The sequence below is a fragment of the Heterocephalus glaber genome, unplaced genomic scaffold, assembly GCF_053883595.1.
Source record: "Heterocephalus glaber isolate CG9 unplaced genomic scaffold, H.glaber_assembly_v1.0 deba00001465, whole genome shotgun sequence".
In the NCBI taxonomy this organism is placed as follows: domain Eukaryota; kingdom Metazoa; phylum Chordata; class Mammalia; order Rodentia; family Bathyergidae; genus Heterocephalus; species Heterocephalus glaber.
In genome coordinates this window covers 7,517,760-7,535,891 of record NW_028258312.1, presented here as the reverse complement: position 1 = coordinate 7,535,891, position 18,132 = coordinate 7,517,760, and the positions used below count along the sequence as shown (strand labels likewise).

At 36.7% G+C, this 18,132-nt stretch overlaps 1 protein-coding gene across 3 annotated transcripts in view; it reads right to left on the bottom strand.

Annotated features, from left to right (window-relative positions):
• Positions 1-4,333: 4,333 nt before the first annotated feature.
• Fbxl17 (F-box and leucine rich repeat protein 17) overlaps positions 4,334-18,132 on the bottom strand; it is a 489,427-nt gene continuing 475,628 nt past the window's right edge. For all 3 annotated transcript variants that reach the window (XR_015438886.1, XM_021255850.2, XM_004841762.4), the window contains one exon: positions 4,334-7,194. Coding sequence is in view for 2 of the 3 variants with exons in the window: in XM_021255850.2 (XP_021111509.2) it covers positions 7,054-7,194 (141 nt within the window). In the remaining variant the exon portion in view is untranslated. The remainder of the gene's footprint in view (positions 7,195-18,132) is intronic.

Genomic DNA, 18,132 nt, shown 5'->3' with positions numbered 1-18,132 from the left:
GTTTCAGGGATTCTCAAGACATGAGACTCCTGGTCAGAGAGAAAAGACTTTATTACTCATGGCAAGGGCAGTCACCAGAGTATCAGCATTCTCTGATCCAGATTCTGAGGTCAAAATCCCAGAAGAAATAGGAAAAGTGTGGACACCTACATGTGAGCTTGTGAAACAGAAGAGGAACACTGAGTTTTCAAAACGTGAATATTTTGTACATGACTTATGTCTGCTCCTTGTTCCACAGGGAAACACTATGTTTGAAGGTTATTCATCACAAAACACCCTTAAAAATACAATCCAGAGGAAAGGCAGTGAGTACCTCTGCTTGCAAATGTGTGGAAATGCAAGAGGTCAATGGAGCTTTGTCTCCCCATGTAATATCTGAGTCTTCCTGTCACTGAACATGCTAACTCTATATATGTTTTTGGTGTTTTGATACAGTTTTATAATTTATGCATGAGCCATACTGCCTGTATATTTGTTGCTTTTACAAAAGATAGTTTTTGAAGTTACTTTTCTACCTCACCATTGGGGCATAGAAATGTAAATGAGTATCGTATCTTGACATTATATTCAACTATCTTTGAAACTCTCTTGTTAATTCTAGTTTGTAGATTTGCGGAGGAGGTTGGTTGTCTCAGTAGATATTCCTATTAGCTGTATATAATTCAGAGTTAGTTTCATTCTGGAAGAATCTTTCTATGCAGGTGTAGTTCCCCAATTTCTGTTAAATAGAAGTAGTAATAACAGCAAACATTCTTCTCTGGGGGCCAGAGAAGATATTTTTTATATTTCAATGTGGAGTGACGTTTATTCTAGGTTTTTGATAAAGACACCCAAACCAGGTTAAGGATTTTCCTTTCTTGTGTTAGGTGCTAAGACTCTTTAGGACCGGGGATGTAGCTCAGTGGTTCCAGCGCCTGCCTTGCTAGCACAAGGTCCTGAGTTCGATCCCTGGTACCCAAAAAAAAAAGATTCTTTATCAGGAATGAATATGAATTTGCTTGCATGCATCTATTATCTCTATTGAGAAAATCACACATATCATTTTTCACTTTATTCTGTCAATGTGCTGTGCTCTACAGTTGTGTCCCTACTAAAATTCATGCTGCAATTTATTCTGCAATGCCAAAGTATTAGAATGTGGTCAGGTGACGAGGGATCTTCCCCCATAGCTGGAATGAGTGTCTTATAAAAGGATTGGTGGGAACTCAGAGGCCTTGGTTTCCTTTTCTCCTTCTGTCTCATGAGGTGAGAGTGTTCAAATGCTATCTGGATGAAAAGAAAGAGTCTTCACTAGACACTAAACCTTCTAGGGCCTTGATCTTGGATTTCCAAACATGCAGAAGTGTGAGAGCAATGAAATTTCCACTGTTCACTACTTAATCTATGATATTTCACTATAGTACTAGACAATACTAGCAGTACTAGACAAGATAATAGACTAAACCTAACTAGAACATTTTGTTGGCTAATAGCTTGTTTAGGATTTTTACATTGTCTATGAGTGAGATTGGCTTATGGATTTGATTTATACTATTATTGTGTGGTTTTGAGATTCCAGTTAGGCTTACCTCATAGATTTTGGATCAATTCCTATAAAGCTTTTCTCTGCACCACACAATTAAAAATTGCTATTATCAAAAAAAAATTGCTATTATCAAAGATGTCAATAGTATCTATGTTGTTAAATTCAATGGTCAATTCTTAACACTCATCTTACTTAATAGTAGCATACGACATGTTTACATCCTTGATTTTCTTGCCTTGATTTTAGAACAGCACACATAGTAATGGCTTTCCTCATACTTCTCGGATTAGTCCTTTTTGGTTTCCTATGATGAGTTTTCTTCAATTCTGTGACTTCCTAATTTTGGAGTGCCCAAAGTCACTCTACTTGTACCTCTTCTCTTTCTATTCAAACTAATGGATGATGATCAAGGGTGAGGATTTTAGAAAGGTTCATGATTTAAATGCCATCAATATATCATATATATCTCTCTCCTCTGAACTGAACTTCTATTACAAATACATATTCAACATACCACATGGTTGTCTAGTGGACATCTCAAATTAATTCACCCCAAGCTGGACTTCCTCCTCCAAATCCTGTTTGTCTTCTTCTTCTTCACAAACAAATGGAAACTCCATCATCTCTTTAAATACTGCCTTTCCTCTATTGTATTTTTCCTTCTGCAAGGATAGATGTTTGAAAGTCTTATGCAGATTGAAAGTCCTTGTGTCTCAACTTTTGTCATCCATACAGAAACTATAAACTATCTATTCAGAAAGGAAAGAGACTTCTTGTTCAACTTTATTTTTTACTTTACTCAGGTTTACCTCTCATTTATTCTTGCTGCATTTCCTTTGTTACTCAAGTTTTCCATTTTACTTTTTTCATTTATTGTATTTTTCATTTTAAGTTCTTTAAAATCTATCTGTTCACTTTTTGGTAGTTTCTTTTTTTCTTATACATATTAAATAACTTATATCAAGCATTTACTTTGTATTATGTATCTGAAAATTTAATATTTGAAGATGCGAGTATATTGTTATTTCTGCTGATTTACACTACTAATGCTAGATTATTTCTGAATGTTCTCTGTGGTTTTAGATTGTGAATTTATATTTGCTGCCACTACTTGTGGGCTTTCTTTTGAAGCCTGGATTATGGCTACCTTTCTCCAGGGATGATTTTTGTTTGCTTTCATTGGGCATTAAGTACTATTGACATGAATCCTCTTAAAAATATAATTATCAGAAACACTATGCAAATAGTGTAGACTAAGTTACTATACCCATGTATACATACCCAGTGGCTATCAATTTGCAAGACAGTCTTTAAAAAATCCATTAATAGCTGAGGCCGAGAATGGTGATTTTCTCAAATATGTGTCCTTCAATTTTTGTTTTATTTTAGTTTAGTGTTTTAGAAAAGGTATAGCCTTTCAGGCATCTAGGCTTTATATGAGGTAAACTTGGATCTGACTCCCAGTTAGTTATTGACCAACAGTTTCCTGTTCACTCTCCAGGTTTTGGTGTCAATATAGCCTATCATATTCTGAGTGTTTCCACAGATATCTCTCTAGACATATAAAAGTTTAGTATATATACCAAATTCACCTGGAAGATCTGCTAAGTCAGAGATCGCTGGGCCTTAAACCTTTAGTTTTTGATTTAGTAGTCTTGGGTGAGACCCAGGAATTGTATTTCTAACAAGTTCCTAGGTGATGGTGATGTGATTGTTAGAGAGCTCACACTTTGAAAATCACTCCTTCAGAGCAGGTTTGGCAAATTGACTATAGAAGGCCAGCTGGTAAATATTCTTTGTGGCAAACACTCTACTCTGCTCTTGTAGAATGAAAGCAGCCAGAGACTATATAAACAAATGTGTGTGATTGTGTTCCAGTCAAACTTGACAAAAAAAGGCATTGGCTATGTTTGGCCCAGGTATTTGCTAACCCTCTTTCTAGACTGTTGCTCCAAGTGTTCCTGGTCACCAGAGGTTTCTCACTATCACATCCAATCCTTTAATACGGATTAAAAAATTTTATTCCACATTTTTAGACATGAAATAGCCGATAAATCTTTCAGGATTTGTATTCCATGAAATTACCAGAAATAGAAGTCCTGCATTTGAATTCTGACTTGTTGAAAGAATTTATAGAAAGATTTTTCTAGCATATCTGATCTTTCTTACAAGTCCACGAACAGTTATGATTCACCTTCGCTCTCCCTAGGCACGCAGGGTCTTTTCTCATCTACTTCCCACGCCGAACTTGTGTTTCTGTCTCATGCCATTTTCTACATTTCCCCTCCTTCATTTCCAGCATAAGTTTGTGAAGTTCTGCTCCTTTACCTGGCATTGAAAGCTCCTCCTTGGTGTGTTGCCCATTATTCTGCACATTATTACATGGACCATGCTCCATGCACTGCTGATTTCCCAGAATGTCTCCTTGGTAGGCTGTGAGCAACTTGAGGATGGGAGTGAGTTTTATTTATCTTCAACTTCCCAGTGCCTGACACGTTTGCTATTTGATGAATGTTTCATTTATTTGCCCTTGAAAAATTGAATAAACAGCTAAGTAAATGAGGGACTATTTAAGGAATGGGATTTTAAACAATTCACTTGTAGAAACCCTTGAGATTTTAATCTTATCTCAGTAATCACTGGCCAAATTAGCACCTCCTAAATGCAATGTTGTTTATTAATCTGCCTTAGTCAAACCTACATAAGTTTGTAGTAAAACACACAAGGACAGAGACTACTGAATGCATCATACTCAGCCAACAAGGACAGGAGAGGCCATTTATTGTTTCTAAAATAAAACAAAAGATACAGTGTTTTGTTTCTCTTTTATTGCAACCCATTGCAAGGTCAAAAGATTCACAGAAATATAGAAACTACAAACTGGGTGATTTTCTTTATCCACTCAAAAAGACATTAAAGACAAAGGACCAGAGTTTTTCACTACAGCAATGTATTTCATAGGTTTTATTCTGAAAATACTGTTGACATTTTGGAGAGGATAAAAAGCCCTGCATTAAACATGTTCACATGTATTTATGATACGCTAAGCAAACAAACAGAAAAAAGGAAAGAAAAAGAAACTATATTGCGTAGAAAAAAATTATTTCAAGCCTCATTTTAAAGCATCTAATGAGAACACATTCAACAACCATCACAGAATCACTCAGAGTGATGCTTTTCCTGGCTGTTTTTTGAGATTAATGCTTTGAGGCTAGAAATGATACGTCTACAGATTTCTACAAATGTACCAAAGCAGTTTTCCAGGTTATGTTGCATCAGGCTTTCTGGAGTAGCTGACATCTTAGAGAATAAGTGCAGTCCCCACCCCATCCCACCCCCAAGCTAAAGCATGTTTTAGTGCTGTACTTTATTTAAAACAATGAGACATTTTAAAAAATCAATTATACACTCTGAAACCATTTGACAACCAAACTGTAACACTCCAAAGATTATTATAACTTTGAACTGAAATTATACCTTCTATAACATAGATTGTTCTCCCTTCTTTTGTCCCTTTTAAAATTATTTAAAATATAGTATGACATATATAAAATTAAACATTTTTTATTCACTGAAGCTACTATTACTATACATACTGTCCTATAAATTAGTTTTGGGTTAAAAATCAATTTAAATGTTGTGAAATAAGATTTTTCAGTGGTGGAGAAATGGATATGAAAATGACACAGTTCACTGTGTAAGAAGAAATGTAGTTTATTAATGGTAAACAGCTTTTTCTCACACAAATTTTACTCCCTTAAAATTAAATTAGTAATCTATTTAGCTATGGGAAAATATCCTTAGTGTTTACTGACTACATTTTCTGAACTGATTGGAATTAAAACAAAAATTGTCACATTAGAAATATGTTGATATAATCAAAAGAAACAGTTGTTTATAAAAAAGAAGTCACTATAAATACATGAATGACATTCATATGTAAGGCTATCTTTTGTTTCTTACAGCTAGTATCATTTTAACAATATTTGGAATTATAGGAAATGAACTCAAACTTTATATCTGTTAAAGACAAAATAACAGTTATGCCCACATCGGGAGGAATAAATAGCAAATTGACAAATCAGGGTTTTATTTTTAGTTCTACTATGAAAGATAATCACTTTTTAGCTTAAAAAGGCTCCTTACAGTCTTGATTATAAATCTAGATATAGGAAAGTTTATTGGAGCCTGAGTACCTACAATGAATTAATTGTGAAGATGTGTGAAATCAAATGCATATCCATTTTCTGATAGCTACTGTCTTAACCAAAAGCTGGCAATCTTCAATTAAACAAAAATACTTATTTCTGGCAAGTGTAAACAGAATCTTAATGAACAGATTTTCTAATTTTCTTCTTAACTCATACAGTAGCTAGCAATAGATCTTTGCAGTAGCATAAGAACTATTAAAAAAACCGATAACATGCATATATCCAAAAATCTGTTCTGAAACCCAAAGCAAAGCAAAAAAAAAAAAAATTCAGTAGATTGTCTACTTATATTTCACTCATGAACTGTCTATTAATGTGACTACCCCAAATCTCAGAAATATGTCTTCATAATTATCAAAGTTAACAAAGTAATGAAATGATCTGTAGATTTTTTTAAATGACTATACACCATTAATTACATTGGTGGCTTCATTGTGGATAATGCTAAGATTACCTCCAAATGTCACTAAAATATATCCCAATCACTTGCTATCCACAAAATAAAAGCTAACACAATATTAATGTAAAACCAACTAAAATATTTAGTACTCAACAGAATGTGTAGAATAATGAATAATTAATTTTTGTGAGCTGGCCAAGGGAGTTCAGATTGTTTTCTCCATATAAAAAATTTACAAAAGGCTTCATTCTTTCTAGTCCCTAAGTCACTCACCAGACAGAAAGCTGCCCACTTGTGGACACACTTAATTAGGAGGTGCCACAGTGGATGACGTGCTCCCTCTATGGCCTGGAGGAAGTCCCCTCTGTCAGGAATGGTTTATGAAGAAACCACCCTGGTGTGTTTGTACACCCACAGGTGTGGGCATCTAAGAGTGTAAATAACTATATGTGTACATGTGCTTGGAATTTTGAAGATCATTAATTTGCAGGCTTCCAATTAGTACACCATCACTCCTGGGCTGACCTGTTGAAGTGCGCAATTCTATTCCATCAAAAAAGAAAGATTTCTTTTTTGGGCATTTTAAAAATGGCAGAAATCAGAAGCTCAAAATAGTCCAATTCTTTGGCTCTCTATTAAAAATTGTTGTTTAAAGAAATAAGCCTTTAAACTTAAAAACTAACTTTGTGTGGCTTTCATAATCTTCAATTTTTAAGAAAAAAAAAAGTCAGCTCACCTGGGAACAAATAACAAGTGCGCTTATGCTATGCAGTAGGCAAACAAGACACAAATATACACACTCTGGTACACACACAGACAGGTGATAGTTAAAACCTTTCCATGAGATCACCCATTCCAAATCTACACTTCTCTGCCCCGCAGAAGGATCCAAGTGTACCCATGTGTGGGCATGCACATTAGGAGGAGGCGGCAGACATATTGGGGGTCCAGCCCATCTGATAGGCTCTCTCCAAGGTCCTCTTGCAGTCCTGCAGGACAGTGCTGAAGGTGATATGGGGGTACTGCTGCACCAGCTGTTCCACGGTCACTTCGTTGACCTGCAACCAGAGAAGAACCATCATCATGCTCAGGTGACCACCAACACCACGCAGCTGCCCAACCTCGCCAGCATGCTGTGGTCTGCTTCTGATGACACCTGCAGCCCAATGCTTTTCTGCTTAGCAACATGAGTAAGTGTTTTGTGAGAAGACCAGTCTCCTTTTTGTTTGATTTCTCTGATTTCTCAGAATCACATTTGCCCATATGGATTTTTTTAAAAGGACATGATCTCAAGAAATCATATGTGTTTTTTAGAAACATAAATGACTGTGATTTTTCAAGATATTAACAATGTCCTTTGAACTTCTAGTGCTTGAAATGTGGGGAAATAGTAAGAATACATTCCAATGTGGATTTTAATTCTTCATCAACATGACTGTCTTTTTAGAAGAAATACTGTATAATGGGGGGAAGAATACACAGGATTCTAGATAGAGGTGCTAGAAAAATGTTTATTTTTCTTCCCTTTAAATGTTAAGGCATTGCAAACTTCAAGTCCCTTTGTGAAAAGGGCTGAAATGTGAGGAATCAATAATTAAAACATACATGGCTGGCAGGTCAGGGATGGCCCCAACAGACCTTAACCATCAAAGATACCACCTTGATTCTTGATTAGACAAGGCAATCAGACAGGCCTAATTAAAACTAACACCTTTACAATTGCTGTGCTGTGAAGGGATTAATTTGTCAATTATTTTTAAGCTGATTGCAGTTCATATCACAGAAGTAGACAGCTTCCTTCATCCTTTAGGTAAATTAATGATTAACCTAAGAACCACAACTTTTAGGTAGGTTTATTTAAAATCTTTATTGAATACTTGGGCATTTTCAAATACATCAATATTTCATTTATACTGAGTAAGCTATACTGCGAAAGTCTTAAGGAAGATACTTGGAACGCACATTTTCAAGCATCCCTTTTGATGTTCATTACTGAAAAAACTGAGACCACCAGGAAAAACCTAAAACAACACGAAACCCTTGTTGTTTGCTTTGAAAGCCTGCTTAGAAGTATGATGATCATGAAGGCTGGTTGTCTGCGTGTTTCTGAAACAACATGGTGCCTTCTGGGCGAGCTGGAAAAATATGGTCCAAATTAATTTTTTTAGTACTGATAACATTATCCTCATGATACTTAATCTTTGTCAGGATATTTCTCTATTCAAAACTAGCATATTTGAATCCTGCTTTCACTTATTTGAGATTTTATTTCTTCAACTGTAAAAACAGGATAAAAAAGTACTTGTGTCACAGGATTGTTATAAAGATCAAATGTAATAACATGTCTAGCACTGAGTGACATAAGAAAGCCCCCTAAATGGTAGCTCTTCTTGTTGTACTAGACACTCAAGAAATGGTCACTGAATGTAAGAGTAAATTAATGATATGTTAGGGCAATTTATATTTTCCCGTGCTGATCAATATTGTTCTACATATGGGATATCTCAGAAATAAACACTGATAACAGTTGTAATGTTCAAAACAAAATCATCACAGGGCAAGAAGTAATCTGTAGAACATATTTCATATACAAGAATAATGTATTCTTTCTTATGCTCTCTAGAGGAGATGCCAGAACTTTTCTTAATAACGTAATCCAGATTTAAAATATTCAGTGTCAGGAAATTCTCCCTTTCCTTTATTTATTTATTTTTTGTTTGTTTTTTGGTACCGGGGATCTAACTTGGGACCTTGGGCTTGCAAGGCAGGCGGCGGCACCCTTGAGCTAAATCCCCAGCCCTCTCTTTCCCTTAAATGATGTTCCTCATGCTGCAGTTAGGTCACCTTTCTCCTTCCTGCCATACACACATCCAGAAAAATGCAGTTTTCACCAAAGGAGAGCAGAAGTCATTTGGTCAGAGAGAACCCTTGGAATATTTGTGAGGTACTGCAAAGGAAATCTGTGAAGTCCAAGTCACCTCACATTCAAGGAACTACTGGCTAAAAACAAACAGGAAAAGAATGGAGAAGAGAAAGCATTTACACTCACCATCAAGAGAGGGACTCTTTTCTATGGTACATCTTTTCCTGTCTACACATGGGTCTATACACAGTTTTGTACTTAGGATTGACAGGCAATTTGTTTTGGAGAGGGAATTTTTTAAAAATAGAAAATGTCTCTATGTGATAACTGTTTTCCAGAAAGGGGCATATAAATTCACCTCAAGCAAACTTGATACATGAAGATATAAATTTATGAAGTCTATAAATTAGGGGACAATTTTTCACCTAAGTAAAGACTTTCATGGTACAGAGTTAATGTATTCTGTCAGCCCTCCTAATGTACTTTATATATCTTTTGATATACAAAATTCAATTTGTATCTGTTGCATAAAATAAGGTATACTTGTGGTTGAGAATAGAGATGGCACTATGTTAATTCTCTGGCTTTTATAAGTTATGCGTAAGAATAGATAACAAGTTGGTTTTGTGTAGCTGTATGAAAAATGGCACCAGTAATCCTCTGTGGATAAAATGTGTCTTCTAGGCAACCCTTTTGTGAGCTATGTTCTGTAAATTCTAGAAAACAAAGCCAAGAGGAAAATGCATATATTCTCTGTTAGTGCTTTGTTGGTAGAAGTTATTCAGCAAAAGTACATATGCACACTAAGGTAGTTTTTATCTTTTGCTTATAATCTCTCCTGGTAGCACAGCGTTTTGAATTTAATATAAAACTTATGTTTTTATTATGTTTATTTTACTCCTCAGAAGTAAAATTATGCTCACCTCCTCTTTGTAGAGACTCCTTATGTGTGTTGGTGCTGTAGGTTCAGTGTAAGACACCAGGAGAGTCAAAATCATTTTAAAGTGTTATTCCTAAATATACATTTCTACAGACATTTTGTCATGCTCAATTCCAGGTGCTAGAATAAAAAGAACTATTCTCTGTTCCAACTCATAAAATACATGTAATATAAAAATGAAATATAAAGATAAAGATTTAAAAAAAATTTTCCCCACAATACCTGGATTTTGTATTCAATTTCTTGCTGAAAACTGTCAATGGCAACTCCAATACTACACATAAGATTTGAAAAATGCAGTGTACCTTCCTTAGGAAATACACAGTGCTGTCATTTGAAGAAATTACTGTGATTAAAGGGGAAAAAAGCATGTGCCACAGGTTTTTCAAAAATATAAGAAAGATTGTGTTTTATAGTTCTCTCTAAAGACTGTATAGCCATAATTTACATTTAAAAAATAATTATAACTCTTTTTAAGGTAGTAGCAATTTGTCTGGTATTTTAATCTATTTTGAGTTAACATCTACTTGGACTTTTTGAAAATGTGAGGCAAATTGCTGTGCTAATTAAGGTAAATCATGCCATACTTTCATTATATTGCTGCTGCAGCAGTCCAAGCATGAGGAGAGTGACAGGGTTCAGAGATTCAGCTTAACCAACTTATCTAGCCTGTCACAGTTTTCTCACCTCCTTATCAATACTTTCTCCACATATTTCCAGGTGATAAATGTAAATCTAGGCCTTAACTACCATATCAATGATACCTGCTGTTCAAAAAATATGATTTGTGATAAAACTTATGGAAGAAACTATTTATAGCAAGTGATTCTTATTTCCTCTTTAATTCTCATTGTAAAATAGGACATATTTCTTGTTAGGAAGAAATAAGAAATATAACATCTAAATATATTATGTCATACATAAGAATAAACTACTTAAGGTCATTTATTGTTTAATGGGGGAAAGGTTTCCACAAAAATGAACATTATTTAAAGTATCAACAATAAAACATCCTACATTATCCCAGACTGTAAGTTCCTTGACAACAACAAGTATTTTAGTCATCTATTTGTTTACGGTCCTATACACACTGTCTGGTATATTCTTACCCCACTAGAATATAAGCTCCAAGAGATGGGAGATTTTTGTTTACTGCTAAATTTCTAGAACCCTAGAGGATGCCTAGCACAAAGTACATATTCAATAAATATTTGCTAGGTTAAGTTAATATAGGAGTTGTTTAATGAGGATGTGTTGAACAAATGGATAAGCAACAAATAGTATTACATCAGAAATTTTACAGATTAAGTTCACCTTGCTCCCAGATCATTCCCGCTACAGTGGTATTAGTCTCTGAAGTCTTGACATTATGGTAGACCCCAACTCCTTTAATCCTTTGACGTTCATACCCCAGGTGATTTGGGGCGATTATCTTTTCTGACACCACTAGGTACCTCTTTGCCTGGGTACTTTCTTTGGAATTTCTAACATATTTTCACAGAAGAACAAAGCAGCTCGTGATGATGGTTCAACAGTTTTGGTGGGTCATATGGCTGTCAGGCAGTACTCAAGAAATAACTAAGCTATACTTTGGCTTAAAGGATGGCAACCCTCCTTATGGGAGATCAATGGCACCCAACCCTGTGAAAGTAATGGTTTCCAAAACTTTGCAAAACTCCACATAATTCAGAGGCTTTGATGCTTTAGCTTACAGCATCAGCAACCTGCTCACTGTCAGAGACCTAGGAGGACCTGACAGAAGATCTGAAAATTTTGTGACTAAATGTCCTTTTTGATGTCACAGTTACTTGGTGGCAGAGACAAAACTGTGTATGAGTCTCCTGAGTCAAAGCAATGCTGCTTCTACATTTTCATTTCTTGGGCTTCTGGAATTGATATGGCTTCACCCCTACCTGGGAGCAAATACAAACCAGATGGGGTTTTGTTTCATTGGTTCTATTGTCACAGTGGCATTTGTCATGTTGCCCTGGAGAACATGTAGCAAGTAATACAGGCCCAGAATAGGAGAAATCTCCAATCAAAATTGCCCCATGTTCCCACTGATAAGCACACTGTACTGGATTTCATGTGTAAGGAAATTAAGCTTTTTCTTTTTTCTCTTTGGCATGGTTTATTTGGGTAAAATACTTGAAAAATAAACTTGTGGGTTTTTTGTCCTAATGAATAAGGTAAAATAAACATATATTGCTATTCCGATAAGGATGGGGGTGAAGGGAAATGGAGTAAGATTTAATAAGCTTCTACTATTCTCCAGGAATCTGAGAATTAATAATATAGAATGGTAGCTCATGCAGAATTGTTATGTCACACAGGGTCACTGGGCTAGTGACTGGCACCCAGGGTTTGAATTCAGAACCCTAACACATGATACTCTCTGCTCAGTGCACTTCCTTGGCACCTCCTTAAAACAGTGTGGTGAAGAAATGTCAGAATAAGGGCTAGCGAATCACTTGCTCAGTAAAATGTTTACTGACATTCATTTTGTGATATTTAAAAAATGATGGCAGTTGGCATGTACATACATTTCCAAGTCCCTGACAATCTTCAAAATGGCTCCTCTGTGGATATGCAAATGACAATGGGTCCCACATGGCCTGTGGGATATCCTGGTACGGAACTGGGGCTGCATGAGACTTTGACACATGACGGAAACATGATGAAGGTGCAGGATTAACAAGGGGCCTTTTGACAGGAACAACTGCTACTGTGTCAGAAGTTGACACTGCTTTCTTTCTCATCTCCCAGCAAGTACTACACCACATTCCAAGGTAGAATGGTCAGCGCGACAGATATGGGGTCTACCCTCTTGGAGATTACAATCCAGCTGGGATGATAGGCACGTGTAGCAGCAGCACCAAAAACACCTGAGAAATGCTTTCAAAGAAATCCAAGTTTTCATGGACTGAAGTCATATAGGCGCCTGATGTTTCCAAGGAATATAGGAAAGGGCTTTCCAAAAGAAATGATATTTAAGTGAACTTTTTCTTTTTAGACAGATTCTTACTGTGTAATTTAGGCTGGCCTTGAACTCATTATGTAGCCCAGACTGGCCTCAAACTCACACTCCTGCCTCAGCCTCCTGAGTGCTGGAATTATAGGAGTGCATCATTAAATGGACTTCTGAAGGACAAGGCAGTGTTAGTCTTGCACCATGTCCATTAACGATACATATTATGCAGGAAAAAAAGGAACCAGTTCATGAGCTAGTATAGAACTAGTCCGTTCTTTTCTTTGTAAAATATGCAGTGTCTCTCTTGCTTCATCCAAGTGTGTAAGTAAAGTAAGTTCTAATTTCAAATAGCTCTGCTTTGAAGGAGGGGAGGAACAAAAAAATGGATCCCTCTCTCTTCAGGTGGGAAAAGTAAGATAATCACAGTGCCTCCATGAAACTGTCGCAAATAGCACACTCAGCTCTTGCCTTCTAATTCCGGGCTCTGTCCTGACGCTGGCCTGTCATTCTTCATAGACTCCCTGGGCAATGTCACTTAGTGCTAACAGCCCCAGGGGCTGAGTTGTGGGAGCCCAGAGGCAGAGTGTTGTCTCTGGGGCAATATGCCTCAGGGGTCTGCTTCTCTCTCAGTTTCATGGGTCTCTGGGAAAGTGTACTGGGTCTTCCTGGAACCTGATGTTTACTAGGTGCCAGTAAAAGTCTGTGGAAAATGCATATTCAGATAAACCATGCTACTCTTTCAGCTACTGCCCAAAGGCTTGGAGATGGCATATACTGAGAAAAGGATAAAACAAAAGTAATGTAAAGTTTAGTACCACCCAAATTTGCATGTAAATAAGATGGGCCATCAGAGTGCAGTTCAAAATATTTTAAATGGGACAATAAGAAAAGCATGAGTAGAGGATACATTGATTTTTCTAGGACCTTCCATAGCCAACAACATGTACCAGCACTCTGTGGGCCTGCATAGATTTTTATGACTCTACCCCTCCAACCCTTTGTAGAGGACTTCTCATGTCCCTGTTTGGGTGACATGCCACACTGTATTGCAGTTTTCCTATGGTTAGAGCAGAAAACCAAGAGTTTGGCGGCACCTTTACAATCTCTCATCTCTTTCTTTTTAGTAATAAGGCTCAGCTTCCTAGCTTAGCATCCCGCTCTCTTTCTCTTTTCCATCCTTCCCTCTTCCTTTCTCAGTTAAACCAACGCATTCTGCCAGGAACCCCACAGTAATGCCTATGTGATACATGTTTAGTGACATGGGATGAATTAAACTGTGTCTGCAATCAAGAGTACAAACAAGAATGTGGTGGTTGTCACCTCAATTGCTCATCAAAATCACCTGGAGAGCTTTTAAATGTTCCAATGCTTGGACCATATCCCAGGCAATTGTAAGACTCTTGGTAGATCAGAGGGACTCAGGCATCAGTTTTTTTTGAAAGCTTCCTGGAGATGCATGTGCACACTTTAAGTGGAGACCTACTGATCCAACACTGATTGAAATGCTCCTAGAAAGTACAGGTGATTCCTACCATTAGTATCTGAGGACAAGACCTGAATTAAGATTATTTAAACTAACAAATGACCCACTTCTGATGATGTCCTTTATATTAAATTCTGAGTCAGCAGTTCTGGAGAAGAGAGTATCTGTTGCTTTGATAGTTTATTAGTCTATCTTTTAAAAAATATTATTCACTGTCTGAAATAAGAGTTTTATTTTTTTAAATGTGGAAAAACTGGAATGGATTCCCCTTCTTCAATATGTAGCCTTAGATACTTAATTTGGCATTGCCAAAGAAGGCTGCCATATGACTTTTCCAACAGGTAATGAGAGGGAAAGACTCCTCTAAACTCAGTTCTCATATGGAACTGGTCCTTCCTTAAGGAATCACCATGATGTGGGAAAACACAGTACTTATGACTAAGTATTTAACACAGTTTTAAGAAGAAAAACTGAGCATCTCATTGGAGCCTAAAAGTCACCTGCTCAATATGGAAACCAGCTGATTACACATCACCGATAATGAACTATGTTTCATATATGAACCTCATATTCGCAAACTGAGGTCTTTTAAGGTTTTTTTTTAAACAGAGATAAGAAATATTACTTTTGGGTGGCAAAAAAAGAACTCATCTAAAAATCCCAAAGTACAGAAAGAGACAGATACAGAGAATGCAATGAACCTGACAGAGGCAGGCTCATAAATTCAGTCAACTTTGTCAAATGCAGTCATTCCATTTCAGACTCTGCAGTGATTGAAAGTGCTATGCACTGTCAATATCACAACAGGCCTGGCTTCATGCTGTCTCTTTCTCATGAAATGTAGGTTGCCTGTTAACACTAGCACGGCTTCTATTCACTTAAATTAGCACAGTGAGAAAGCAGCAAAGAACCTGGGAGGATGGGGATCACAGAAACGCCTGCAGTGTTAAGTGAGAATTGGGGCTCGCTAACCTGAAGTCTCTAATTAGACATTAGTGTGACAGGAAGCCCGACAACTAGACTGTCAGAGAAAAAAAAAACTAATGACATTTTGATTCCCTGTATCTCCAAGCAATATTCCATCAGGAAAGAGGTTTCACATCAAGTGCAAGCTCCAGGTGCACAGTCTTCTGTTGGCTATTCTGAGCCACAGACTGCTGGTCGTGGACTTGAGCCATTGCTCAAATCTTTATATTTGCACATGCAGTACAGATAAAAACCAAAACTGATGTATGTAGGACACCAGGATGGAAAAATCCACTTAGGGAAGTCATCTGCAGTGCTCTAAATGGTTCAGCAAAAGAACAACAATTTGAAAAAACCTGGGCCCTAATAAGATAACTAATGTAGTCACTAAGTGGTAGGTGCAAGGTATTTATGGAACACATCTGGGTGTTTCTAAATTAGACTCTTGAAGTTAAGCTGAAAAGCATAATTGAGGGGGAAAACTATCTGAACTAAAAAAAAATGTTTTCTTTTGTGCCTAATGGCTTTATTGACTTCAGTTATTTTCTTACATAAAGGCTAGGGTAGTGGTAATCACCAACTGGGTATCTGATGAAAAAAGTGTCTTTCTAAAATTGTAGTTTCCATCAGGTAGGGTTTACGGATTTGACCTGTTTTCTAAAATAAATTTATTATCAGCAAAAACTTATTCTACACAAATCAGTAAATCTTTAGATAAAAAAACCTAAAAAGTGATTTTTTGTTTGTTTGTTTTCAGGAAAGCAATTATACATAAATCAGAGCCTTTCAGGGCTGTGCTCTGGACAGCAAGTCTAACCACTCAGCTGGTACCTGAGCTCTGTCTGGTTGTTCAGAGCTCAAGAGGCTTTCAGCTGCCCTCAGATTTCTCAACTACAGGAAGTATATTAAATCCAAGTCAGTATTCATTTTGCATTCATTACATACTTCCTATAAGGAAGTTTACACAGGATCAACTCACCCCTCCAAATAACCTTTGCAGTCAATGCTATTATTTCCATTTTACAGATGAATGGCGGCATGGAGAGGCAAGAAGGGGAGACAGATATATAGGGGGAAAGCCAGCAGTGTGGGGACATGGAAAACAAGAGAAAAGTATTCGCACAAAGGGGGAATGGTTACCATAAGGATGCAGCTGCCAAGAGATAGAGCAAGTTAGGGACAGAGAAGTAGCTGCTGCATTGGGTGACACAAAGGTCACTGCTGACCTTCAAAAGAGCAGCATGAGTTCCATGGTGCATGGAATTAGATTGTAATGAGCAGAGAGAAAGTAAGAACTGTTTCTAGACAATCTTCTTTAGAAATGTAATACTAGGTTGGTAGAAAAAAAGGACTTTAGAGGGCCATAGCTGAAAGTTGATTTGAAATCAAAGTGAAAGTCTTTGTTCAGGAGAAACATAATTTTGAACGTTCTTTTAAAAAACATTAATTGGCAATTTCACAGTATCCTAGTTGCCTGTTTGCTTGTCTGTCTCCTCGGCTGTAGGTTCCTTGAAATAGAAATATATTTGTTCACTGTTTTTCCTGATCTGTCACCTATTACAGTGACTGAAGCATATTTAGCCTCTCAATATTTATTAAATAAATGAATAAATATATGATAAATTTAGGGGGAGAAAGGCTTAGGTTTTCACTGAAAAACTATGTACGAAGAAGAAGAGCATTTTTATTGAATGTGGCATGGCACACCTAACTGTGTATCATTCCCAACCTGTGGAAGTCCCTCAGTCTGCTGGGCCCCTGAAGGCCATCCTTAGGTCAAGTGCTTAGGAGTTCTGGGATCTAATCTGATCCATGTTAAGGAACTGCTGTTATCTTTGCTATTTCTAAATTTAAAAGATAATATGATCCTATAATTTAATCCTTTCATATTACTACTGAAGCTAAATCAAAGCTCCAAGGATATTATTTATTACAAAGCAATCTTCAGGCACACTCCAACATAGCATTCTATTCACCCTACCGTATTTGGAGGAAGAGTAGGCTTTCTTCTTCCGCCTCTTTATAAAACCAACCAACCAACCAACCAGCAAACAACTTCATTATGCACAATAGAGGGAAGTAAAACACAAGCAGCTACTTTTAGCATGTTCCCTTAAGTCTACACAGAGGTCCATTTTCCTGAAGAAACAAACCAAACAGATCTCAGCCTGAATATTGTCTGGCTGTTTGACATGGAAAATTCTACTATTTAAGAATTCCTGCCTGAATCTCAGCAGGCTAGTTTTACTAAGATCTTAATATGTGAATTTATATCCATGGCTAGAATATTATAACCTTGCTAGAGGCAGGCACTTGGTATATCAGATAGGATTCCAAAGAAACTAGGTATACATAAATAAATAGTAGCAACAATGATAATAGAAGTTAACATTTCTTGAGGATTTATAATGTGCCTGACTTTGGGGTAAGTGCTTTAGTGCAATGCTGTATTTTATTCAATCTTTTAACACTCTCTGGATTAAATGTTATTATTCCCATTTTGCAGATGATCTCAGGTGAATCTGAGGCTTCTAGAGATTAAGTTGCTGAAGGTCCTACAGATAGTAAAGTGGTAGAGCTAAAATTTGAAAACTTAGCAGCCTGACAGTGGTGCTCACCACTTTAACCTCTCCTGTAAAGCTACACACCAGTGTTTCTTGGTTTAATATTTCAATACTAGAAGGTTGTTTCAGTTACTGCTTAGCAGTTCAGGTGAAGAGGGTTAGAATAAGAGGAGATGGGAATGCCTGGATAAAATGAGGTTGAGAGGTAA